The sequence below is a fragment of the Mus pahari genome, chromosome 6, assembly GCF_900095145.1.
Source record: "Mus pahari chromosome 6, PAHARI_EIJ_v1.1, whole genome shotgun sequence".
NCBI lineage: Eukaryota > Metazoa > Chordata > Mammalia > Rodentia > Muridae > Mus > Mus pahari.
Genome location: NC_034595.1, coordinates 59,366,062 through 59,393,864, shown reverse-complemented (window position 1 = coordinate 59,393,864; position 27,803 = coordinate 59,366,062). Strand labels below are relative to the sequence as shown.

Here is a 27,803-nt window from a genome sequence, read left to right as displayed (position 1 = left end):
GATAGGGGACTCCTGGGACATAAATGAAGAAAATATCTAATAAAAAACTGAAAAAAAAAAAAAAAAAAAAAAAACCAAAAAGCATAGAGGAGCCATTTTGAGTATATATATGGCATTAGACAGACACACACAGAGCTTAAAGAGGCATCAAGTGTCAGTGTGAAACATTAATTAGGGTGGCTCTATTCACAATCATAAAAAGCTAGAAAAATCCGTATGTCTTCTATTAAGACTATATAGTTATTGTTACAATGGAGCATTGCATAAAAAGGAAATCACCAATAGGGTGATAATAGGGATGACTCCCCAATGGATGAAACTAAGAGACAGACAAAAGGCCACATTGTGATTCCAACAATGACATCCCAGAAAAAGCCAATTATAGAGGCAGCAAACATATCACCAGGCAGCAGGCTCTGGGGAGGAAGAACTGGTTTCTTATAAAGGGGCATAAGCACACTGAGGTAAAACTATTTTACAACCCCACTTACCATCGAGTTCCAGCGACTTCTTTGCACTGGGGGTGACAGTATTAGGAGTCTGGTGAGATTTGGAAGTGGAATGACTTGATTTGATCCCTTTGACCTCTTGTTCTGTCCTGTTCCAGGCAGGGCTTTTTACATTCTTAATCTTGGCTTTTAAGGGTTTTTGGCACTCAGGACTATCTTCTTGTTCCTTTAATGCTGCAAGCACTTCTGGTGGCAGTGGTGCAAAGTCCTTTTTATTCCAGGATAGCTTCACAAACAGTGTCTCCTCACTTTTCTGATTCACAGGGATCACCTCTTCTGGGGCTAATGCAACTACCTGAATTTTGGGAGTGAGACGAACAAGAAAATGTGAAGACTACACAGCCAAGAAAGACTATCATGGCTGCAGTGAAGCCTATTTAACCTCCCATCTTTATATGAAATGAGACAGACACTGTACAGCACACTGATTGACAAACTGAGCATTTAAAAAAGCCATGAATAGTTCAAGGATTTTGATGAAATGTAAATTATTCCTATTTTGATTTTGAGACAGCGTCTTTCTATGTAGCCCTGGCCTGCCTCAAACTCAGAGAAATGCCAGTGCCTCCCTCCTGTGGACCACCATGCCCAGCAAATTATTCTTTTTTCTATCTCATAAGCTTTACTATGAGACAGGGTCTCCTGTAACTTCTGATTCTAACTCTACTTCTTGAGTATTGGAATTCTAGGCGTGTACACCCACAGCTGTGTATTGAACCCAGCTAGGCAGATGGTTTACTAAACTGGACTATAACCTCACCCTGCCTGGCTTCTCTTCTTCATTCTTGCTATCGTCAAGCACATATTAGCCCATTCCTTGCTTGCCACCCCCCCCCAATCTATTAATCTAGGTCAAACTCCCCAAAATGGCTCAACACGATAAACAGTTAACGGTGATCCCACACAGCTCCAGATCAAATGACTTAAATTCTTCTCTTCTTCTCCTCTCTCCCCTTACCCCTTCTGTTTGGTTTTGAGACCTCTGGCTATCCTGTAGACCAGGCTGACTTAGAACTCTGAGATCTACCTGCCTTTGCTTCCCAAGTGCTGGGATTAAAGGCACGAGCCACCACCTTCCTGCCTCTTAAACTGTTCATTGCCTTCTAAGATCAAACTCTACCTCACTTGTTGCTTGGTGTTCCCTAAATGGCCTTGCACACTAGCAGAGGCTGGCTTTAATGACAGTCCTGCTTATAACTCTCTGTGTTCCTTAAACACCGTTCTCCTCTGCCCTTCTGTTGTAGCTACCTTCTGTTGCTATGAGAAACCCTGACCAAAACTAACCGGTGGAGGAAAAGGGTTATTTCACCTTACAGCTTGCAGTCATGGTAAAAGTCCATCACTGAGGAAACTGGAGACAGGAACTTAAGCAGAGATCAAGGAAAAATGAATGCTGTTTTCTGCCCTTGCTTTTTGTTTTTATGACCCAGAAAGTAGCATACTCAGTGGGCTGGGCCCTTCACATTAGTCATTAATAAAATGCCCCAGAGACTTGCTTACAGACCGATTTGTTGAAGGTATTTCCAAACATCTCTCTTTATGTCAAGTTGACAAAAGCTAAACAGCACACCTTTCAAATCTATATGCTTCAATGTCTGCATCTACCTTTCTTGCCTTCACTCGTTTGACCACGAAATAGATTTCTATAGCCAGGTCAGACCAGTCTCTGTGGCCAATTGTTAAACCAATTCTCCAACCAAAGACAAACCTCACAAGAGTGCATTATCCTGCTATTGGGATATGAAGACTCAACAGTTCACCTACTGAATCAAAAAATCTTGTACAGAGGTTTGCCTTTAGCAATCAGCACTCTCTGTACTGAGTTATTCAATGTGAAGTCCTCATTATATACTCAGCCTTACAATGCTCTGTGCTTATATCATTTCTCACTAAGGCATGTTTTCTAATTCCTGCTCTTCTTTCCGGTCATAATCCCAATGTTGCTTCCTCTAGAAAGCCCATAGCATATGTTCTATGTTGTCAGTATCTGTGTGCTGGAGCAAGCAGCCAAACAGAGATGATCAGAACAGAATTCAAATTAGAACTAGTAATATTTCTGAAGCCACGCAGTGTGGGCGCTAAAGATAGAAGCAGGATTTAAGGCACGAACCTGAACAGGGCCAATGATGGTCTCCACATAAATGTTGTTATCACAGTCAGAACAGTCATACCAGAATATCTCCTGTGCAGGAGGCCTCCGGCCTAACAAGTGCCTTTTAGAGGTAGGAATCTCAACGAATCGGACAAACCATTGTACTCGTGCACATTTCTTGGGAGGAACTTCAGATCCTAGGGGGATCGGATAGAAAGGGAAGATTAAATAGTAAGGCAAACAATATATCACTGAATATTGCCTATGTGCCAAACACTACACAGTAGATATATTTACTCCTGATAAATTCTACAAAACATGTACTATACCTATCTATCTCCTTATAGGGTAAGAAACCAAGTTTCAAGGACCTAATATTATTATTTGTCAATGATCAAAAGACCAATCAGCAGCAAAATGACTCCACAAACACTTTTTATGTTGCTCCACTTTTCTTTATTTTTGGCTTTTAGTGGCAGGGTTATATAGTCCAGGCTGTCCTAGAACTGGCTTTGTAGATCAGGCTGGCCTCAAACTCACAGAGATCCACCCGTCTCTGCCTCCAGAGTGCCGGGATTAAAGGCATGTGCCACAGGCCTGGAGTTGCTCCATGTTTTATAAAAAAAAGATTTTATTTTTATTTGGTATGTATGAGTGTTTTGTCTGAATACATGTATGAGCATAATGTATATGCAGTATCCGTGGAAGCTAAAAAGGGAATCAGCTCCTCTGGAACTGGAGTTGTAGACACGGGTACTAGGAACTAACCCTGGGTCCCCTAAATGTGTAGTAAGTATTTTCAGGTACTGAGCCCTCTTTCCAGCCCCATGCTCTACTCCTTTATAATGTTTATCAGTACACAATGGAATTTTCAAAGGGATGGAAAACAAGTTACTAGGGCTGGAGAGATGGCTCAGTGGTAAAGAGCACTGGCTGCTCTTCTAGAGGTCCTGAGTTCAATTCCCAGCAACCACATGATGGCTCACAACCACCTGTAATGGGATCCAGTGTCCTCTTCTGGTGTGTCTGGAGACATCGACAGTGTAATGCATAAAAAAAATAATTTTAAAAAAAAAAGAAAAAAAGTTATAAGTTACCATAACTGCTTATAATATTAATGAAAAAATCTTTACAAGTTAATGATTATTAAGAAGACCACCAGTTAGGTATGGTAGTTTATACTTAGAACACCAGCACTTGGTAAACAAGGGCAGGAACATCACAACTTAAAGGAATAGAGTTCAGCTTGGGGTACATGAGACTTAAATCTCAAAAAATACTGGGCTACTAAGAAGATTTAACAAGTAAGGGTACCTGGAGCCAACCCTGACAACCTAGGTTTAATCCCTGGAACCCACACGGGAAGGGGAGAAACAACTCCCACAAGCATCCTGATTTCTCTCATGCAGACTATAACGAACTTGTACACACACACACACACACACACACACACACACACACACACACACACTAAAGGAGATAAATAAATGTAAAGACAAAATTAACATCCTTGTGAGACGGCACCCAATAACTACCATGATGACTTCTGGAAACACAGCTTTACTTTTATAACTTACCACTGTGATAACATTCCAAAACCAAAAGGATATATTCTCAACAGTGTGATCATGGGCCTCCATCCTTAACTCTGTAGCGATACTAAGTCATCAATTGAAGTTCTACACAAGGGCTCTTAAGTCTTAGACCAAGCTCACACTTCTGCTGTGCTTCCTCTCTAGTAGATAATAGCTTGATAGTTTCTCTTCATGCTGTCAAACATTCCTCCCCCACATCTGCGTTAAGTAAAAGTCTATTTACTGTTCTTTCTTGTCCCGGTTAGGCATATGAACCTCCACAGGACTCTGGCAACTGTATCCCTAGGGAGAAATGGCTTTATACAGCTTTAAGTTGCTCTCTTGCTTCTTTTGTTGTTGTTGCTTTTTGAGAGGAGGTTTCTCTGTGTAGCCCTCTTGCTTCTTGCTCTTCTCTCTGGAGTTCTGGCCTGTTCCTACCTTCCCAGACACCAGGAAGCAGCAGTGAGTACCGTCTCACTCAACAGGCAGATCCTGAATCTGAACCTACCTAGCCTCTAGTGAAGAGCACCATTTTTTCTAGCATGTCAAACTTTGTGCAAAAGTCCCTATGAGTTATACATCAAAAGCGTTTTTTTTTCTTCTGTCTCAACAGGAATTGTTACACCTTTCTAATGCAATTTGCTTCCTCTCATACTGGAAAATTTTCATAGAAACTTCCTCATATTAAAAAACACATACCTAGTAGTATAAATCACCAGTTTTCCTAATCTCTTTCAAAATTCCTACCCCAAATGCTGTACTCAAGAACAGTGGAAAGCCTAAATTCTAGTCAGAGAAAGGAACAGCCAAAGCTGACGTGAGCCACCTCATAGTCCATGGTGTTCTGCAAGTGCCTATGAATAGAGAACTCAGTGGTCTCCCCTCATGCACACTTTGCAATCGTGCCCCATAAGATAAGGCTCCCATGTCAGGCCCAAACTCACCATTTTGAAAGAACTCGATCAGTTTAGCAACATAGGGCTTTTTAGTATCTTCCCCCCGAATCAATACAAACTGTCCGACCTTGATGTGAATCTCAGAACCATCACTGATTTTCATACAAATTTCTCTAGAAAGTAACAAACATGGTAATTAAAGTGGGAAAAGATTTTTAAAATATGATACTACAAACAACATTCTTTTAAAGGACATGCCTGTCCTGCTCCCTCCTAAATTCTTTGAGACTGAATTCTTATTTCATGTGATGAGTTCTTGCTTGAATGTTTGCCTATGCACCACATGCATGTGTAGTGCCCATGAAGGCCTGAATTCCCCAGAACTCAAGTTTACAGAAAGTTGAGTCATAATATATGTGGGAGATTCAAACCTGAATTGTCTGAAAGATCAGCCAGCGCTCACAACCACTGAGCCATTTCTCAAGTTCAAAGATGTTCTTACACTAGAAATTCATCTAAATGGTTTCTCTTAGCTCTCCACTTATCTTACTAGGAAAACAATGTACCCAGTGAAAGTACACAAGATGGGTTCAATGAACTGTTTTTAGCATAAATGATTAATTTAGATGCCTTCCTATACTTAACTACCCCAGAAAGAACAAGAAAGGCTTCCTTCAAGGGGCTGGAAAACTGGCTAATATCAAAACTGCTAAGGAGTGAGGAGCTGGCTCAGTGGATGAAGCACTTGCTGTGCAAGCAAGCACAAGGACTAGAGTTCAGTGTCCCAGCACTCACATAAAAAGCCAGGTAAGGGTGGCAGCCACCGAGAGAGAGTCCAGCATTTGGGAAGCAAAACAAGGAATCCCCCAGACAGCCGAGCTCTGGGCTCAGCAAAAGGAACCTGCACCAACAGACAAGAGTATAGGGCCTCCATAAGGATCAGGGATCTTCATGGAAGAGGGGATAGACAAGAAGATTCTAAGGGCTAGAGGTGGTTGATAATAACATCAAGAAAAAAGTGTTTTCCAGACACAACAGGGCAGGTGCACATACGAACTCAAGGCAATTGTGACAGCATGCTCAAGACTTTTACAAGCTCCAGCCAGACAAAAATCCTAGCACAGAGAGAAGGGCACAAAACCCTACCAGAAGCTCAGTAGCTATTGTCATTTGATAGCTAGGAGAGGGAGAGTCAGTTTTCTTTAATAAACTGATCCCTACGGGGCAGGCCCACTCAAAACGAGCCACACAATACAAATTTAAGTCATCTGGTAAGGGAAAAAAAAGGAAAGAAATCTCAAAGTTGGGTAGAAAGGGATGAGATAGGAGAGTGGTGATGGGAGGAATGGGGAGGACAATGAAGGAACAGAACACAGAATGAAATTCTCAAAGGATTAAAATAGTGCAATAAACAAGTAGAGGGCAATCAAGGCAGCACTCAATTTTCATCAGCTTTGGCCCTCCAGTGAGCACACACACCTCATACATATACCCACACATACAAGCACAAGGTTCGGAAGGACACAGTGCCAACCTCTCTTTTTATCTTATAAGTTTCAAATTCACCCTAAGTAGACGACATTATGGTATACATCAGATTTTACTTACAAGCCACAACAGATGTTTTTGCATCACAAAAACATCTTAACAACTATCGTATCTATCTATTGTCCCTCAAACCTCAACCCACAGTGAATAGATCAGTCTAAATACAAACTATTAACAGTTTAGCCTGAGAGGCTACATTTTGCAGTCCAACCAAAGAGCTTCACTACTTACTTGTACGTGTGGTGGAGCTGTTTTCGATTCGGCAATGGCCTGCCAACCCATGAGAAAGCTAGTCTGGTCTTCTGTCTTGTGAGGTAGGATGGCATGGTCTGATGGGCTATAAGATACAGTCAGTTCCCGTCTTAACGGAGTTCAGCATTCTCCCCTTAATACCTCTGCCCCACTACCAAACATTTAAACCGATAACATTTTTTTTTTATCCATTTGTTTGTTCTTCAAAACAGTGACTCTTTACACAGCTCAGGCTATCCTGGAACTCACTATGTAGATCAGGCTGGTCTCCAACTCATTAAAGGATCCTCCTGCTTCTACCTCCTAAGTGTTGGGATTAAAGGCATGTGCCACCGTGCCTAGCTCAATAACACTGAAAAAGTCAATCTTGTTAGAAATCAATTACAGGTGATTTAGTATATTTTATATAGAGCTCAATATATAAAGAAAATAAATTATAAATGCCTACAAGGTCTTACTATGTACACACCTTTAATCCCAGCACTTGGGAGGGGGAGGCAGGTGGACTTCTGTGAATTTGAGGCCAGTCTGGTCTACAGTGTTCCAGGATAGCCAGGGGCTACACCAAGAAAACCACACCCACACCCACACCCACACCCAGAGAGAGAGAGAGAGAGAGAGAGAGAGAGAAAGAAACACTACAAACAAAGCACAATTATGAACAAATGTCCAAGTGACATCTCTTCAGCTAGGGTAAAATGTAGTGTAATAAAGAACAGTTGGAAGCAACTCTTAGCAGAAAGTGACTCTTATCATCTCTGCAGCCAGATCTGTGGTTAAGTGTCTCCAGCTGCACTCCCTAGAGTGTATACATACACCCATAGTTGCCTTTCAATAAAAGAAACTTGAGCAGATAGCCTGTGTTGTCTTCATTCTTCACGTCTCTTGCCCCACAACCCCACTCTCTCTTGCAGACCCCCGTTGACTCACCTGTGGACCAGGTCAAAGAACAACTAATGCTGCAAAGAGCCTAAAGGAACGACTGGATGTTAGAGTCATGTCTTGTGATTCAGGGAGAAGATCTTTGTAAGGATTTTTGAGCTGAATATATTGAGTAATCAGTAGACACTGATAACATGGACTCCAATTAGGGGTTGGGGATAGTGGCATAAATCTATAAAAGCAACACTTGAGGGAGTGGTGATGAGCTTTATCAAATGTGTCATTCTACTCAGATCGGCAATATATTTTTGTACACAGGGTAAAATCTATTTGTATTATTTTAAATGCTGATTTCTCTATCCCATTATCTGGTTTCAGTCTGGACATAGTTTTGTTATGTTTATTCTCAGAAGCTCCTATCTCAAGTTCTTATAAATATTGCTCCTCATTCATTCTACATTGCCAATGAAAGTCAATGAGCCAATACAGAGCTTTAAAGGATAGAGTGGAACTTCCAATTCTAGGAGGAGTAGAATAAGAGAAAAGGAAGGCAGGAAGGAGCAACCCATAAGGAGAGGTCAAGGAAGCAACAAGAGAACTGGAACAAAAAAAGGACAAAAAATAAAAAATGCAAGTAATATGTGAATATTGTCTGGGAGGAAACCTAGCTAGCTTGGAGGTTCAGAATGGAAGAACTGCTCAGTATTTTTTGGCTCAAGGCAATTTTAGTAAGTCTTAGTCTTTCAGTGTGGTTATTTGGGAACTAGTTGATTAAGGAATTGCTACACCTGTACTAATTTTATGAATCTATATTAACATAATAATCATTTTACAGAATAAAGACCTAGCTCAGTTAGTAAAGTGTCATATAAGGACAAGGACCTAAGTTTATTTCTCAGAAAGTACATGAAAAAACTATAGACACGGTGGGATGCTCTTGTTATCCTACTGCAGGGAACTCTCTGGGACTTGCTGACAAGCCAGGCTAACCTACTTGGCAAGTTCCAGGCCAATAAAAGACACAATCTTTAAAAACAAACAAAAACTAAGTCACAGCTCCTGAGGAATGGATCTCACGTGTACATAGAAATATACCCAGACAAAATCAGTAGCTGACTACACTTGCTCTGGCAGAATATTTTTCTTTGCATCTGACTATTGTGAATAGGTGAAAAGAAATGCTGATGTTAAAGTATATGGTTGAGAGTTGGCTCAGCACTTACCAGCGCCTATATACATGGAAGCTCACAATATCTATATCTCCATTTCTAAGGGATTTCATGCTCCCTTCTAACCTCAAAAGCAGGTAATGATAGGTACACGCATATACACACTGGCAAACAGTCATACATTAAACCTCTAAAGCACAATTTTTTTAGTGATAGAAAACTGGAAAAGGACTGAAAAGTCTAATATGATTCTCTCTAAAATGGATTTAGACATTATAATCTCTTGGTATTAATAAAAATATCAACCATACCAATCTTAGAATTAAGTAATTAGTACTAAGCTTTTAATCAAAATGTGAGGCTTCTCTTATAGGGCCAACATTACTCTGAATTACTAATCAGAACAAAGTCTTGTTGGAAAAAAGAATTATAAAAGCTGTAGAAATCCAAATTAAACAAATTGATTTCCTCAAATTCTATGGCATTGTACCTTAAATTCTGTTCAGAAACACTTGATCCATAAAATTTCTCTGCTTTAAAAAACTCCAATAATGAAATGAAGACACTGGGTTATTAGGGAGTCTGGCTCTGGTCCCTTCTCTCTGTAAAGAACCAGCTTTCTCCTTTATACTTTGAAGTTTAGCTTGACAAAAATCTCAGGAGTTGGGCAGGGAAAAGAGATACATGAGTGACAGCCAAAAAACTTCCGCACTTGGGAGGCAGAGACAAGTACATTTCTGTTGAGTTCCAGTCCAGCTCTGTCTACACGGCAAATTCCAGGTTAGTTAGGACTACACATAAGCAAGACCTTGACTCAGAAACAAACCAACCAACCAACAGGTGCAAATGATTGTGCTATGAATGTAGAGTCTAATTTGAGCGCATTCCCAATGTCACTAACGGGCACTGCTCTGGCATTACCACTAAAGTGAATCTTTATCAAACACAAGGTAAACCTAAACAAAGAGCTAAGAAGCCAGGCCTAGTGGCATGGGACGCAATCCCATCTATCCAGGATGCTGAGGCAGGAGGATCACCAACTTCGAGGCCTGTCAGACTAAGTTCAAGGACATCTCAAAACATGGGAAAGGGCTGGGAACATGGGTCAGGAGTGGTACTTGCAGCTCTGTGTTCAATCTCCAGTACTTGGGAGAAAAATAAAATTGAATTCATACTGTTCAATAATGTTTGGGTAAAAATTAGTGAAAGTGCTTGAATCTTTACAAATGTTTAAGGAAAATCCCAACACTTACTTTCAACATATATTCCTTTTATTCGCTGATGCAATACACAATTGTAAGAAATAAATCTTGTAACTTGCCCCAGCTTTAAACAATGAAAACAAATGTCTCTAAAATAAAAAGCACAGACTCAAGTACTTGTAGTACTAAGTATTCATTTAAACAAAATGGGACTATTGACCGAATGATTTATTTGTAGCAAATTCCTACTTTCCATCAAAGCTTCTATAATCCTCAAATAATCTAACTTTAAGATAAACGGTGTTTAAAGGGCATTTAAAGTTGTAAAGACACTAGGCATGATGGTGCTCAATCTCAGATGTTGGGAAACAGAGGTAGGCAAATCTGAGTTCAAGTCCAGCCTGGTCTATATAGAGTTCTAGGGCAGCCAGGGTGACACACTGAAACCCTCTCTCAAAATCAAAACAAAACCCTTATATAGTCATTTTTGGAAACTAAAAAACTTTCATACCAATTCTTGGATATATGCCCACTCTATGACTCAGTAATTCAAATACCTATCGGAAATATATGTATTTCTGATATATTATATATATATATATATATATATATATATATATATATATATATATATATTTCTGATATANATATATATATATATATATATATATATATATATATTTCTGATATATATTTTCCCCATCAGCTCACACACACACACACACACACACACACACACACATATAAAGAAAAGACATGAACCAAAATGTTTCCATTATTAGTACAGAACAACAAAATTAATCATACTATTAAAACTTGCACTGTTGTGGCTTGGAACTGTATTTTCCCAAAGGTCACCTGATAAAGCCAGGGCTGCCATGTGATAGGTTTTTGGGAACTGATTGCCTCAGAGTATCTGACCTCTTCAATGGATTAAAGGTTCATAAATTGATGGGCTATTTGGGAGATGATAGAAACTCTGAAATCTCTTAAAATCCAGGAAACGGGGGTTGGAGAGATGGCCCAATGGTAAGAGGACCTGTTGCCCTTGTAGAGAACCTGAGCACCCACACAGCTGCTTACAACCATTTTAACTCCAGTTCCAAGGATAGGACACCCTCTTCTGTCCTCTGGAGACACCAGGCACATACTCCATATATAGACACATACATGACTTAGGTAAAAGGAGTAGATCCTTAGGGATAAGCCTTTGGGGTACCCTTATCTTGTCCTGACATGACCCTAGACAGAATCCTCCTTTTTAGTTTTTTTCAAGTACTTTGTCACAGCAACAGAAAGTTGGCAAACACATGCACATAAAATGTAGGATTCCTCACAAAATGAAAAGATGGCCTACTGTACAGAAGGCCTGCTACCTGCTGTTCTTAGGACTTCTTTTCAGAACTCCTAATTATTCATCAACTTTCCACTGAGTAATGACACTCATATAGAAGCATGCTGAAGTGCTAATACACAGCTCAATCAATTGTTCTTCCACACCCCCCCCCCCACTTACTCCCTTCATCAGCTCATTGATTATCAGCAAAATGGTGAATGGACTGGGGAGCCAGGAGGATTGGCTTGGCCAAGAGAAGAGTTTGACTTCTAGAGATATCCACAGAAGGACTTGATGTCAGATACCACAAGTCTGAAATATGCACAGAACCCAGTACAGGAACCACACCCAATGCAAAAACATAAAGGATCCTTAATAAAAGTTAAGCCCAAACTCTTGACACATGTATCTCACTTAAATCTTTAAAATAATCCCAGAACAATATATGTAAATTCACAGAAGATGCTCAATAATAAATTTTTGCTAATGAAAGGGAGATGTTATCTTTGTAAGAGTTAACTGAACAGTCAGATACCAATAAACTACCTTACCTTATGTATCATCATATTACCTATGAAAATAGACAGCATTTACTTCTGGCAGCTTATTATAGTAAGTTAGGCTTCCCAATCACAGAGTAGCAAGTCCACCAGACCCATTTCCCGATCCACAAAATGGAAAAATAGTATCTCTTTTTATTCAGCCAATATTATTTGAGGCCTGTGTGCTAAGCACTGTTCTAAGATAATCAGACTATGAGAAAATACAGTATGATAAACCAATGTCCATCCTACTGTAGCCAACTGTTGAAACAATGGATCCCAATAAGTTTGAGTTGTCCCCGGAATTTCATCCTGAAGCCAGAGGAACAACTTGTCTTCAGGGAGGATTAGCAACAACAGTTCTGGAGGAGCTTTTCAGGAGAGGGAGCTGAAATGTGTGTCTACAGAAATATGTTCCAGTACAAACAGGGCTACAGAGAGAAACCCTGTTTTGAATCCCCTTCCGCATCTTCCCCAATCTAATTCTGAAAAAGCCAGGTGTGGCGGTGCATGCCATTAATTCTAGAGCCTGAGGCAGAGGCAGTCCCTAAGTTCGAGGCCAGCCTGGTTCAGAGCAAGTTACAGAACAGCCAAGTCTACACAGAAAAAAATGTCAAAAATGTTTACAGTAGAAAATAGTTACGATTATTCGACTTTTATGGAAAACTAAAAAGACCTCATGACAGGAATCTCGCAGCTCAAAGCTCAGAACTCCCAATTTCTCCAATGGTTACGAGGAAGGCTAGACCCAAGAAAGTAGAAAACGAGCCATTGGATGTTCTCTCCAGTGACTGGAGAGGAAAGCTCACCTAAGGGCAAGCCATGTGGAAAGGAGACGCCGAAGTCCCAGAAAGTGACCTAGTGCAAGTCTGTCTTTGGGCGGAATCACCAGTGAAGCGGAGAGCAACACCAGCGCCGCGCGGTTCCAGAGGAAAGGCTGCGAGTGCTTTTCAGCAGCAGTGCACGCGGAGAGCCAAAGCCTTAGGCTCCCCCGAGGGCCGGCGCCGCCCGCTTCCCCGAGGTCTCCTTCAGTGCAGGAAGTGTTCCCGGAGCTCCGGGGAGGCGAGGTTTACGGGCTTGCGAGCGGTGCCGGCACCGACGGCCCTGGGTGCACGTGTGTGGAGTCCCTGGACAACGACCCGCACTCACCTCGCCGACGCTTTGCAGACCAGGCCCTGGGGTAGCTGGGGGACGCTCGTTCGCCAAGGTCGGGCTCCTGCGGGAGACCACCGCCGCAACGCGTCGTCCCTGCTCTCAGCTGACTAATGGAAGGCGCAGGAGAAAAACTTTTCGCGCCACTAACCGAAACCCCGCCCACAGTCTGATTCTGATTGGCGTTTCGAGCATCTGGCCACGCCCTCCCAGGGGTTCATGACGTACTTCCGCCAATTTGCTTCGGCCCTCTCTGGCGCGGGGTGTGCGTAGTCCGGCGAAAGAATTCTGCGCCACGGCTTCCGGTACAGACTGGGTGGCTTTCCGCGGTTCGAAGGGATTCCTTGATGTTTCCCTAGCCTCCGGTTAGTCATTTTTTTTTTTTTTTTTTTTTAAATACTGGATGTGACGTATTAAGCAAGCCGACGGAAATAGAATTGAAAGAGTTCTAAAATGGCGAACCGTACAGTGAAGGATGCCCACAGCATCCATGGCACCAACCCTCAGTATCTGGTGGAGAAGATCATCCGGACGCGAATCTATGAATCAAAGTACTGGAAAGAAGAGTGTTTCGGACTTACAGGTGAGCGACAGCGCGCAGCCCGCGTCTCGGCTTACGGGTGGTTTCTTCTGTCTGAGTGAGGAAGGATGGACCCTCTGGGGTGATACTGGCCGAGTATGTCAACCATTCATATAAACTGCTCTGTGCCTGGACTTGTACTAGACAGGACACAGGCAAATCTGACATGATCCTTTTTCTCTTTTTTCTTTTTTCTTTTCCGTTTTCCGAGACAGGGTTACTCTGTAATAGCCCTGGCAGTCCTGGGACTCGCTTTGTAGAACAGGCTGGCATCGAACTCCTGCCTCTGCCTCCTGAGTGCAGGAATGCACCACCACCGCAGGGCTGACGGGTCTTTCCTGATGCTGAAGGAGTTCTTTAGGTTTTTTTGAGCCATTCCTTTTTTTTTTTTTTTTCCTTTTTTTTAAAAAAAAGTCTGCTGGGTCCTAGATTGTTTATCTCAGGGACCGGATAACAGCTCCTTTAATACAGCCTTGAAGATGTTCAAGGAACGTCACTATTCCTATAATCAAATTCTTGCTGTTCTTAAATGGGTCAGTATTTTCATTCTTGACCTGCTTCCCCTAGTCCTTTAGGTTTCTGTTTTGTTTTCTTTTTTTGTTTTTGTTTGTTTTTTCCCCCTGAGACAGGGTCTCACTATGCCGCCTTGGATGGCCTGGAACTCTCTGTGTAGACGAGGTTGGCCTTGAACACACAGATTCAACTGCCTTCCCCTTCTGAACCCTAGGATTAAAGGCATGAGCCACCTCGCTGGCTCCTAAGTTCTTTAGAGTAGGTCTGTCAGGTGTCATAGCTTTGTTCAGATTCACCTGGTGTGACTCTGGCTGTGGTTCTTGAGCATGTAAATCACTTAACCTTTTGTCTGTTGTCATTATTCTTAGCTGGAGGTCAGGACAATGATTATTTGGTTTTTTTGTTTTGTTTTAGATAGGGTTTCTCTGTGTAGCCCTGGCTGTCCAGGAACTCACTCTGTAGACCAGGAAGGCCCTGCACTCACAGAGATGTGCCTGCCTCTATCTCCTGAGTTCTGGCATTAAAGCTGTACACCACCCCAGACCAGCATCTGGTAGTAATAAGAGGGCTTTTCTCTCATGACTTGTTGTATAAAGATTGAGGGCTCACGAGTCCCACCCTTCCTGGATGGACTTAACAATTTATGGAGGCTGGGACAAGAGTTCTGTCTCTCTCTGTAGTGCTGTAGTTCCAGGCAGATGTAGCCCTGGCTGTTCTGAAACTCACTCTGCAGACTAGGCTGCCTCAGACCCAGAGATCTGCTTACCTCTGCCTCCTGAGTGCTGGGATTGAGAGCAAGCCTCACCATGCTCAGGGTTTTTTGTTTTTCTCCTTTTTAAGGCTGTCATTAATAAGCTCTTGTTCTCTTAATATTAAATTCTTATTGACTATTTAGGAACACTAAACCTTTAGCTATTTAACCTTCCAACCAAGAAAAACTCAGGCCTTTAATATATCTAAGGTGTACGTCACTTTGTTTTCAGCTGAACTTGTAGTGGACAAAGCCATGGAGTTAAAGTTCGTGGGTGGTGTCTATGGTGGAAACATAAAGCCAACTCCTTTTTTGTGTTTAACATTGAAGATGCTTCAAATTCAACCTGAGAAGGATATTATTGTTGAGTTCATAAAAAATGAAGATTTCAAGTGAGTATGTTAACTAGTACAAAAATTTTAGTGGTTCAGAATTGGCTTTGTTAATAGGACTGACTGCTATGTGTTTCATTTCCACATGCTTTTGCCCTTGAACTTGTATTCTGTTTGTTGTGGTAATATAGACATAACTCCCCCTTCCTCCAAACAGACTTCACAAATAAGTATACACACATAATATTTGTACATATCCATACATATACACATACACACAGATTCTCATCAAAGTGATATGTTGGTAGGTATCAGATGTGGGAGTCATACAACATACGATGTTAGTTGAAAGGTTAGATCTGGATCTTATTTAGACTTTGGTACCTATTGACTGTGACCCCATAGAATTTCTTTAATTATTTAAAGCCTATCAATGTATGGTAAACATAATTAGCTGTTTCATATTATCCATTCTCTAGGAATGCAGAGGCAGGTGTAGGAGGCAGGTATACTAGCTGATCCTGTGCTGAACAAAATATGTTTTAAGGGCTTCATATATAGTGATTCATAGATCTGTGGCTGAGATCAAGCCTGAGGGCAGAACAAATGCGAGGGGGCAGAGTCTGATCCCCCAATGTGAGCTGGAGAGGAAAAGCTGGCTTCAGAGGACAGTTTGGTTTGGTTTGGTTTTTTTGAGATATTGCCTCACGATACAATCCTGGCCGACTTTATATTTATGGCCGTTCTCTGCTGCCTCCTGAGTGCTAGACTTCACTTAGGATTCCTGCCAGAATGCATATCATTGCTGTACTGTTCTTCTCACATGATGAAGCCTGAATTTCAAATGGAGATTTGAGTAAGGAATTGGATATATGAGATGAAAAAGGAGGGATAATACTTAAAAAAAAAGACAATTAGAAATTAACTTAGTAAGAACATATCATGTTCATACTGTTGATAACACTACAGTTTTCTTTCATTTATTTATGGCACCAAGGTAATACATTAGGGAGTAGATTCTCCATTTTAGAGGTTGAGAAAACAAGTTCAATGTCTGGTACTAAAGTTAGTAATTTATGAAATCAGAATTTTATCCTCGATGACTTTGACCTTTATCCAGAACCTACATTTGTGCCTATGTATACATGTTCTAGCATTATTATAAAATGTATATTGTATCTTGTGTGTTATAAGTGTTACTTTTTGGAATCTTAGGCTAATTCTGTAACGTTTTACAGATGGTACACCTGAACGTTGAGCGACCTGTACCAAGCCCTCACAGCTAGTGATTGGTAGATTGGGAAGCTGATTAGGTCTCCATATTTTAGCCATCATCTGTTCTACGATATCTTCAGAATTACAGCTTTATTTGATAACAAGAAAAAAAAAAAAAAACAATAAACATTTTTACTGACTGTTGTCATGAGAAAAGCCAGTTATAAAACTCAGGAAGTCTTGGAATGGCCTGCTGTTTCACTGTAATCTCTCTGGTAGGTATGTCCGGATGTTAGGGGCCCTTTACATGCGGCTGACAGGAACTGCAATTGATTGCTACAAGTACTTGGAGCCTTTGTACAATGACTATAGAAAAATCAAGAGCCAGAACCGAAATGGAGGTATGACGCCAAGTCTCTAGACTGTTATTCCTCAGCCTATCTACTCGTTTTCACATGCACTGAATGTTCCTTTCCATGTGCATTATCACTGTTTTCCATCAAATTTTCTGTGTCCCTCAATGGAAGCATTAGCCTTGGTTGCCCTTAACCCCTTGGGAACATGACTGCCTTCCTTTCCTGCTGCATTTCATGTACTGACTTAAGTCAGATATATTTTCCACATATGCTCCATCCACAAGATGTAGAAGCTTCAAAATGGTTTCTTTATAAAACCTGCTTTAGCCTGCCCAAGGTTAGTTTCCTAATCCTACAGCTTCCCATTCTTTCCCCTGCAGGCTGCCTCTCTAGGATTGTTTCCATGCTATGCTGTACTCTGTAGACTAAGTGGACCTACGTTACTCATGTAGGGACTCCACTGAAGAACACTAAGCATATCCAAGCAGATGTTTCTATCTTTTGTAGCTGCATCTTTGTTTTGTTTTGAGGACATGCAACTCTCTGTACTGTAGCTGAGAATGACTTCAAACTTCTGATTCTTTGGCCTCTACCTCTCAAATATGGGACTTACAGGAGTGCACTACCATGCATGTCTGGGAGGGAATAGTATTGGAGAATTGAACCTAGGGAGGGCACCATGCCTGTGAGGTGAGTACTCTGCCACTGAGATACTGGCCTTGTCCTCGGAGATACACCTGTGCTAAGGACGGATTTCTAGTAATATAATCATAGACTCTCCAGTGGAGAGACACCTATCTTCTTTGGGATATAAAAGATTAACAATTTAGTGTGAGTTAAATATCCTCCTATTCAAAAATGGCTTAAAACGAAAGTATTGCAGATTTCAGGGCATTTTAGATTTTAGAATGGTTGTATAAACTGTCAGTTGAGCATCTCTATCCAGAAACCTCAAATACTCCTTCGGAATTCTCCATCTGTATTATACTTTAAACCTTTATTAATTTATTTCTTCACTGAAATATATATATTGAGAGTTGGTAATATGCCAGGTGTTATGTCACGAACTAGAAGCAACATGGTGAACAGCTGGATATAACTGTGGTATCTAAGATGTTCTGTGGTAGTCCTGTGCATGACAATATGTTGAGCAGTATTCCTGCCACTCACTACTAGACTTAATTACACTTTCTTTAAGTAGGGTGATAAGAGGTATGCAAAATCACTTGAGCCATACAACTAAGTTAATATTACCATGGAGATTCTAAAAAATTGTTGTTTTATGTTATAAAAAAGTAAATATTTTTGTTTTAATATTTTGTCTATATTGTGATTGTGACTATAAGTACATATGTGCTATCTGAGAGTTATTGGGGTTTGTTTTGTTTTTCCTATTGTGAGTTCTAGGACTCAAACTCCTATCATCAGGCATGTGTAGCAAGTGCGTTGACCTACTGAGCTATCTCACCTCAGGCTCCTAAAAGAGAAATATAGTACATTTGGGGACATTATGTGTTAGTGTGAGAAGTTACTATTAAGTGACTTATTAAAATTAACTTGAGTGATAATTCTTCAGTTATCTAATCTAGTCAAGATTATATGGCATAATTCAAGACCAATTGTGTCTACTTTTATGTTTGTGTCTCCTGTTTTTTGGCTTCTGCTACCTGGAACAGCCTCATTCATCTCTCTTTTTTTTTTATTTTTATTTTTTAAAGATTTATTTATTTATTATATGTAAGTACACTGTAGCTGTCTTCAGACACTCCAGAAGAGGGCGTCAGATCTTGTTACGGATAGTTATGAGCCACCATGTGGTTGCTGGGATTTGAACTCCGGACCTTTGGAAGAGCAGTCGGGTGCTCTTACCCACTGAGCCATCTCACCAGCCCCCTCATTTTTTTTTAAAGATTTATTTTATTTATTGTATGTATATGAGTACACTGTAGCTGTACTGATGGTTGTGAGCCATCATGTGGTTGCTGGGAATGAAGATTGCTCGCTCCGGTCAGCCCTGCTCACTCCAGCCTAAACATTTATTTATTACTATATCTAAGTACACTGTGCTGTCTTCAGACACCCCAGAAGAGGGTGTCAGATCTCATTACGGATGGTTGATAGCCACCATGTGGTTGCTGGGAATTGAAATCAGGAGCTTCAGAAGAGCAGTCAGCACTCTTAACCACTGAGCCAATTCTCTAGACCCCTCATTCATCTCTTAGTCTCTTTCTAAAGAGGCTTGCCTGGACTGATACCTCCTGTCGAGGCTGAGACCCATATGGTTGAAGAGGATAAATTCTGGAAAGTTTTCCTCTGACCTCTATATATATTCTGTGGCAAAAGCTTGTGCATGGGCATGGCATATGTAAATAATAAATGTAATTAAACATTCTTTATTTATTTTTATTTTATTTTATTTTATTTTATTTTTGGTTTTTCGAGACAGGGTTTCTCTGTATAGTCCTGGCTGTCCTGGAAGTCACTCTGTAGACCAGGCTGGCCTCGAACTCAGAAATCCGCCTGCCTCTGCCTCCCGAGTGCTGGGATTAAAGGCGTGCACCACCACGCCCGACGAATTAAACATTTTTAAAGGGGTAAGGCACAAGGTTGGAGATTTAGCCCAGTGGTAAGGTAAGGTTGGGGATTAAGCACTAGCTAGGCAAGCACAAGGCCCTACTTTCAGTTCTTGTCTCCAAAAGAAAGGCAGGAAGGAAAGAGGTGGGGCGTGTAGGGAGCTTCATATAAAATTTCATGATTCTTTTATTCTTTGGGTAACTAAGTCATTTCCAGGTTGCTTAATCTAATCATTTTTCTCTTCCAGAGTTTGTACTAATGCATGTAGATGAGTTCATTTATGAACTACTGCACAGTGAGAGAGTCTGTGATATCATTCTGCCCCGGCTACAGGTATGAGACAAAGGTCACCTTTTACTTCCCCTCATAAACACGAAAACCTACTAAAACACTGAAGCTTTAAGAGTTGTCTTAGTAAGTCCTTATACCAAAATTTACAGAGGATAGGGAATGAAATAGAAGCAGGTAATGTTTCATGGGTAGGCTTTGAAAATCAATAGAGGAAAGGATGTCTTATCCCAAATATTATACCTGGAGTATTGTTTTTTCAAATTGGTAAGCTAGGCTATGAAACAGAAAAAAGATCATGGGCTGGTGAGATGGCTCAGTGTGTAAGAGCACCCGACTGCTCTCCCAAAGGTCCGGAGTTCAAATCCCAACAACCACATGGTGGCTCATAACCATCTGTAACAAGATCTGACGCCCTCTTCTGGAGTGTCTGAAGACAACTACAGTGTACTTACATATAATAAATAAATAAATCTTTTAAAAAAAAAAAAAGAAAGAAAAAAGATCACTCAGAATGAGAAAGAAATACTCAATCCCTTAAACGTTTTATTTATCATCTTGCTTCAAACCCAAAGTGATGACTGTTCATGAAGCAACAAAAAAAGGAGAACCTTTAGGCCTAAGAAAATGGCTTAGTGGGTAAAACACTTGCCTGATGCCCTGAGTTCACATCCTCAGAACCCACACAGAGCTGGTGCTTGCAGCAGAATTGCAAGCAGGCCACTGCTGGCCGGTGGAAGACAGAAAGGATAAGTGCCAGAAGCTTACAGTCAGTTAACCTAGCATCCACAGCAGTGAACAAGACCTGCATCAAACCAAAAGGAGGCAAGAAATGACGTCCTGACTGTCCTGTGACCTCACATGTACCACACTCACAGATAAAACTGTAAAATAGTGAAAGAACTAACAACCTTACTGAAAGTTTTCTTGTGTCAGGCATTGTGGTGCAGGACTTTAGTCCCAGCACTTGGAACCTGCTCTAGTTCTAGGACAACTAAGCCTTCATGGTGAGACCATCTTAAAAACAAACAATAAGCCCCCACCACCAAAAAATCCTCCAAACAACAACAAAACAAAACATAAACAAAAGACTCCCAGCGCCAGGGAAATGGTTCCGTAGTTAAGCGTGCTTGATATATAAACATAAGGACCTGAATTCAAGTCCCCAAGCACCCATGTAAAAAAGCATGGCTGCTAAGTATCTATAACCCTAGCTTGGCAGGCAGAAACAGACAGATATTAGAACTTGCTGGCCAGATAGTATAGCCAAAATGGCAAGCTTCCTGCTCAGGTAAAGCCTTGTCTCACTGAAGTAAAGTGGAAAGCAACAGAAGACACTGAGGCCCTATTCTGGCATAGGTAAGCTGGCATATGTATTTGCAGACTCATGTACTTGTGTCACACACACAATAGAGCAAATTTGCCTTTATAAAATTAAAACATTTATTTTTCATGTTATTTTTATTAATCATTATTAATGCTGGGGGTGTGTTAATGTGCCAGGGCATATAGGGGCCAGAGGACAATCAGCTTTCACCTTCCGCCAGAGAATGCCAGAGGAGAGCATTTGATCCTTTGGAACTAGTGAGCCACCACGTGGGTACTGGGAGCTGAACTCAGGTCCTTTCCAAGTGCAGCAAGTTTTCTTAATAGCCGAATCATCTCTTCAGCCCTGAAGGTAACATTTTTGATGACACAAAAATTGACAATGTATTGACCTTACGGTATAAGACCACAGGAAATAGAAACAATTGAAAATGAACTGTTCCCTTCAGAAATCTGTTTATGTTTGTAGGGGACCTTTAAAAAGCATATGGAGGGGCCGGAGAGATGGCTCATCGGTTAAGAGCACCGACTGCTCTTCCGAAGGTCCTGAGTTCAAATCCCAGCAACCACATGGTGACTTCTGGAATGTCTGAAGACAGCTACGATGTACTTACATAAATAAATAAATAAATAAATAAATAAATAAATAAATAAATCTTTAAAGGTGGGGGCATATGGCTTCCAGGTGTATTAATATCACACCAGAGCTGTGGTTGCAAAGCTTTTCTATCCACCCCAGAAGCTCAGTGTTAGGATCAGGCTAGGGAAGAAATGGTAATGACTGCTGACTTTGACTGTGTTCCCTGTAGAAACGGTATGTGCTGGAAGAAGCTGAGCAACTGGAGCCTCGAGTTAGTGCCCTAGAAGAGGACATGGATGATGTGGAGTCTAGTGAGGAAGAGGAGGAGGAAGATGAGAAGGTAAGGCATGTATGAAAGTAGTAAGTCTGGGAAGGAAGGAAGGAAGGAAGGAAGGAAGGAAGGAAGGAAATAGCCTTTATTTTGTAAGCTTTAGTTTTTAAATTAATGATAACCTTTTCTTTTTACATTCTTTGTGGATTAATTATTTTTGGGTTCCTTTTGGACAGGGAGAGCTCTATTGTATGGATAAGACTAGCAAGACATTTCAGTTCTGCCTCAGGAATAGTAGGATCACAGGCCTGTGCCTAAAAAATAAGAATACTGTATTCTTACGAAAATTAGGAGCTTTGGTGTCAAATAACCCTTTGGTTTGAATACCTCTTCTCTGTCATAGTGGTATAGTCTTAATAGTCCTGATTTTTCTCCCTTCGAGTCAGGGATTGATTGCATCCAGTGTCACTTATGCTGAATGCGTATTCTATCCCTGAGGTACACTCATTCTCTACTGCTGTGTTAGATTACTTGTCTAAGGAGTACAGTACTTTTCTCTGAAGACTGTTGTGTGTTCGTGGAGGGTATATTCCCACATAATTGGTAAATGAATGGTAGCTATCAAAAAACTTGGACAAAACACTTGTCATGCTTGAACATACTCTTAAGGAGAGAAGTTACCTGCTGCATAGTCATATTTTGTCAGAATTAATGATTGTAGTGCTGGAAAGTTGAAAACAACCCACCTCAGCTGTCAGTATGTAAGGAGTCAGGTTGATTGTTGACAGGATTTTTAAGCAGCCGTTAAAATGATGGAAATGTGGGAGTGCTTATAGTAACTGCTCTAAAGCATTTGCAATTACATTCTAAGAAACACTGCAAGAACCAGAAGGACATACAAGAAATGCTTGGCATGGTGACACATGCCTTTAATTTTGAAGCCTTTAGAGAGGCAGAAACAGCTCTGTGAGTTTGAGACCAGCTAGAGTTGCAGTGAGACCTTGTCTCTAAAACTAAAAAATTAACCTCAAATTGGGTTTTATATTGATAAAACAGTAATCTAATTATTTTTCCTCAACATGGAAAAATATCTGTTCCTGTCCCTTGCAGTATTATTTTTTTATCCTCATTTTCCTCCACTTACATGTTTGACATCTTTACTACAATTCCAAGTTGTAAATGTTGTATGTAGTTAATACTCTAGGTATTGTTACACTTTTGCTTCTCTTGTTTTTTTGTTTTTTTGTCTTCAAAATGGGTTCTATACCTCTGGCTGTCCTGGAATTATATAGACCAGATTGGTCTCAAACTCCTTAACAGATCCACCTGCTTCAGTGTCCCCAGCTGGGATGAAATGCATACACCACCATGCCCAGCTCCTGCTGCTACATACACTTTTGGTAGAGCTAGAGGAAATTATTTTAAGGCTTAAAATCCACCATGGCATTACATTTAACAGTACTGAACTTGAATCTATTTCACATTCCTAAGGAAATGGGCCTTATTATTTCTTACTGTAGTCAGTCACAAGCAGGTGATACTGTTATCAATAAAAAGGTCATAGAGAACTGTATATTGTTCTTTTTTTTGTCACTAGAACTACCAACCTATGTAGTCAAATCACTGTTGTTAAGTCACTTGAGAGACATACACGGGACAGAATAGTAAGGGTCTGTAACCATCTTCTTCGTGGCTGCCTTTAATAAAAGCCAGTATTCATCTATCTATTCTCAAGCTGGAAAGAGTGCCATCACCTGACCATCGAAGAAGAAGCTACAGAGACTTGGACAAGCCAAGGCGCTCACCTGCACTGCGCTACAGGAGGAGCAGGAGTCGTTCTCCCAGAAGGTAGGGCTGGAACATTTTGTTTATGTTTCCCTATTACTACTGAACCATCACCCTTAAAACCTCATTGGTAGACAAAACAAAACAAACAAACAGAAAACCAAAAAACAAATCTTTTCTTAGGGCTAGGACAGATGGCTAAGTATGTAAGACCACTGGCTGCTCTTCTGGAAGACCCAGCTGGGTTCAGTTCCCCTGCACCCAGATGGTAGCTCACATCTGTAACTTGAGTTTGAGGGGATCCTACACCCTCAAACCTATGTACATAAAACAAAACAAAAAAACCATTTCTTTACTTAGTTTGTCATCAGTGAATTAAGCTGGACTTGGATATACAGTTCAGTTATATTTGCTCACCTGTTTTCTGATTATGTATTTCCCATATAGTATAGAGTGACCATAATATGAATGGCTAGAGCAGCTCCCTGTACCTCCTATCCTCCACCAGGTTCAATTGGCTAAGTTCTGACAGAATTCAAGTGCCAATTGGTCCTTTCATGTAAATGTTTTTCCACTATTTATTTATGGCACATTTGCTATTATCACTCTGCTCAAAATAAGTTGCATGGTCAGTGTTAGAAGTATACTACATTTCAGACATAGAACAAGTAAGAATCAGAAGCCACTGCCACTGTGTTCAGTCCCCAACACTTCCCCCTCTTAAAAAAAAAAAAAAAAAAGGTTTTATTTTTTTCAAAGTTCAATATCCAGTACACTAACCTGCTCTTCCTTTTGCCACAGGCGGAGTAGATCCCCTAAAAGAAGAAGGTAGGTCCTTAATCATTTCTGACAAGACAGTTTCGAAAGGGGAAGTTAAGTGGTGGTATTGTAAAACGTGTGCTGAGCTAACTGTTCTTTTTCCATAGTCCCTCTCCCCGAAGAGAAAGGCATAGGAGCAAGAGTCCACGACGCCATCGAAGCAGGTCTAGAGACAGACGACACAGATCCCGCTCTAAATCCCCAGGTGTAGTATTTGGGCCTTTTATTACTTGTCATAGTAACTAAATCTAAAAGCATTAAGACTCCTGCAACATGAAATGCCAAGCTGGACTACTACCTAGCAGAAAAGGAGAGGGACATGGAATTCCAAAGTTCACATTAGACGTTTCTGAGCTTCCTTATACAGAAATGGCATTTCAGTTTTTTATCCAAATTTCACAAATAAGGACCAGTATAATAGAGGTTAAAGTGTAAGGTAATTAATGTTTTGTTGAATTAGCCATAATGCTCTGGATATATGATGTCATTATTGCATTCCCTGCCACAACACCCAGTGTAGAGAGATGTGATAGTAAGTAGTGCCCTCAGAATAGGCCAAAAAGGGACAATGAGGAGAGGAACGGGGGAACTGGGGGTGTGAGGGTGTGGCTCAGAGTGAGAGAACTGAAACGCTCAATTGACCTTTTCTTCCCTAGGTCACCACCGTAGTCACAGACATCGAAGCCACTCAAAGTCTCCTGAAAGGTATGGGTTAAACCTCTATTTTAAGAATTTAGTATGGGGCTGGGAAGTTAATTGGGTAAATAAAATACTTGTCATGAAAGCACGAGGACTAGAATTCAGTCTGTAGCAACTGTGTTAAAGGCCAAGCGCACCTGAAATTTCAGTGCTAGAGAGAAGACCCCCTTGAACTTGCTGGCCAGCCAGTCTAGCCAGTCTTAGGACTTCAAATTCAGTGAGAGACTCTGTCTCAAAAAATGAAGTGGAGAGTGATTTAGAAAGACATTCGATGTTTACCTCTTGTGTGTGTGTGTGTGTGTGTGTGTGTGTGTGTGTGTGTGTGTGTGTTTGCAGTTATCACAAGACAAAAATAGGCTTTTTTTTCCTCTGAAAATTCCTAGAACTCCACCCCCCACCCCGACGCCCGAGACAGGGTTTTTCTGTTTAACAGCCCTGGCCGTCCTTTGTAGACCAGCCTGGCCTTGAATACAGATTTGTCTGCCTCTGCTGGGATTAAAGGCATGTGCCACCATACCCAGCTTAAGATTTATTTTTACTTTTAATTGTATATATGTATCTGAAGTGAGTGCAGATGCCAGTGGAGGTCAAAGGTAGGAAATCCCCAGGTACTGCAGTTATTGTGAGCCACCAAATGTGGATGCTAGGAACTGAACCAACTTTTAAAACTTCACAGCTGGCTGCCTGAAAAATAAAAACAAAAAAGGTTCATTGGAGCTCAGTGGCTTTAGGGATAAAGTACTTGCTATGCAGAGTAAGTGCTTTTAAAGTACAGATCCTTAGAGACCACTTTTTAAAAGCCAGGCAGGTGAATGGCTTCCTTGAATCCCTACACTGAAAGCAGCCAGGATCCTCAAGGTAGACTGGTGAGCTAGACTAGTTTCATTTTAAGCTCTAGTTTTCTGTTGCTGGGATAAATGGCATGACCCAGAGCAACAGGTTTCTTTCAGATTGTACTTCAGATTCAATCCTTGTCCTTATATTTCAGTCCTTGATTGAGGAAACTCACCGTAGGATCTCAAGCAGGGACTGTGGAGGAGAGCTGCCTACAGTCTTGCTTTCTTACAAGCCTAGGCACAACTAACTTGGGATGATGCTGTCCTCAGTTGAGATTCCTTTTTCCCAGGTGACTGGGTTGTGTCAACTGGACAACTGCCTCAATAAATAAAATGAAGACATGAATGTCACAGCTTCCAGCCTGCATATGCACTCAAGTATACGTGCACATTCAACATCATGCAACATACACAAATACAAGCAAAATTTCACTGAATATGGTGATAAGCCTGTAATCCCAGCACTGAGGAGGAAAAAGTGGGAGATGTCACTAAAACCACCATAATGTATCTAATGTTCATGTCATCTGTACTCAGTGTCATCTTATTTGCTCCTTAATTGAATGATTTTCATCTATCCCATTTCAGGTCTAAGAAAAGCCACAAGAAGAGCCGGAGAGGAAATGAGTAATGGATTCATCTTGATTTTAGTCCAAATGACCTCCTGTGGGTATGAGAGTATCTGTTTAAGTGGAATATCAAGATCTCCTCTTCAGGCAGCTATGAGTATTTTGGGTTTTTCAAAATCAACTTCTCGTTTTGTTGGGTTTTGTTTTTATTTTAATACAGAGGTGCTAAGTTTTGTATCTCTTTGGATTATAACCAACAGCTTTGAAGAGTGTTTTTGACCAAATCAGGATCAAGTTTTGGCCTAACCAACTATGGTTATTCATACTTAACAGGGTCAAGAAGACCTGGGAATTTGAGAGCTTCCTGAGTAAAAAAATGTGATCTTTTCATTTGTAATTAAACCTGCCGCAGTTCTCATTTTCTTTGGTTTTTTGTTTCTTCTCTATGATTAACTGCTTTGAGAATCCTCTGGTTTATGCTGCTGCTTTGTAAACATGATATGTAAACACCCAGCTAGTAAAACATAATAATTCCTAAGTCCTCATTAGGAATTACTACAGCAGTAATGGCAATAATCATGCAAAATACCTAGTTAGTAGTTTTGCAAGAACAGAATACATTGAAACATAAAGCTTTTTCTGGATTTTTTAATTCAGGTTCATTAAACAATTCAACATGATTGCACTTAACATCCTTCATACAAGCCAGGTATCATGGTTCACACCTGTAATCTCAACACAGGCTGAAGCAGTGCACTGTTTCTGGTTTTGACCTAAATTGCTAGATAACAAAAGAGACTGCTTTTAGAAGGTATGGGAGTGAAAGGGTTGTGGTAGGAATGAAAATAACACACTCCATTTAGTAAGTTTGAGACAGTTGTGATCTTTCTATATGGGTGAAAATAGGGACTAGTGGAGTCCAACATAGTGATATAGGCTAGAACTGACAGTCGTGGAGGGTTTAGATGCCCAGAGACTTTGGATGAGTAGATATAAGAACAAACAGCAGTGCCACAGGCAATGCAAATACTTGTGACTAGTAATACGGGTCACCTAGTAAATATTGGAATTAGCAATTCAAAAAGAAGAGAAATCAAAGACACAGCACCATAGGGACTGACACTTGATCAGAGTATTGAGATCCTAACTAGAACA

The 27,803-nt window shown here is 40.8% G+C and overlaps 2 protein-coding genes across 3 annotated transcripts in view; one reads left to right on the top strand and one right to left on the bottom strand.

Annotated features, from left to right (window-relative positions):
* Orc1 (origin recognition complex subunit 1) overlaps window positions 1-13,262 on the bottom strand; it is a 30,323-nt gene extending 17,061 nt beyond the window's left edge. For both annotated transcript variants that reach the window (XR_002380628.2, XM_021200479.1), the window contains exons 1-5: window positions 13,152-13,262; window positions 6,851-6,956; window positions 5,120-5,244; window positions 2,620-2,798; window positions 492-804 (exon numbers count right to left, since the gene is read on the bottom strand). Coding sequence is in view for 1 of the 2 variants with exons in the window: in XM_021200479.1 (XP_021056138.1) it covers window positions 492-804; window positions 2,620-2,798; window positions 5,120-5,244; window positions 6,851-6,945 (712 nt within the window). In the remaining variant the exon portion in view is untranslated. The remainder of the gene's footprint in view (window positions 1-491; window positions 805-2,619; window positions 2,799-5,119; window positions 5,245-6,850; window positions 6,957-13,151) is intronic.
* A 127-nt stretch (window positions 13,263-13,389) lies between these two features.
* On the top strand, window positions 13,390-27,070 carry Prpf38a (pre-mRNA processing factor 38A). Its single transcript, XM_021200305.1, has 10 exons — window positions 13,390-13,737; window positions 15,231-15,390; window positions 16,825-16,946; window positions 19,723-19,808; window positions 21,899-22,009; window positions 23,676-23,788; window positions 24,527-24,553; window positions 24,652-24,749; window positions 25,201-25,249; window positions 26,668-27,070. Exons 1-10 carry the CDS (start codon window positions 13,608-13,610, stop codon window positions 26,708-26,710), a joined length of 939 nt encoding a protein of 312 aa, XP_021055964.1. The 5' UTR covers window positions 13,390-13,607; the 3' UTR covers window positions 26,711-27,070.
* The last annotated feature ends 733 nt before the right edge of the window (window positions 27,071-27,803 follow it).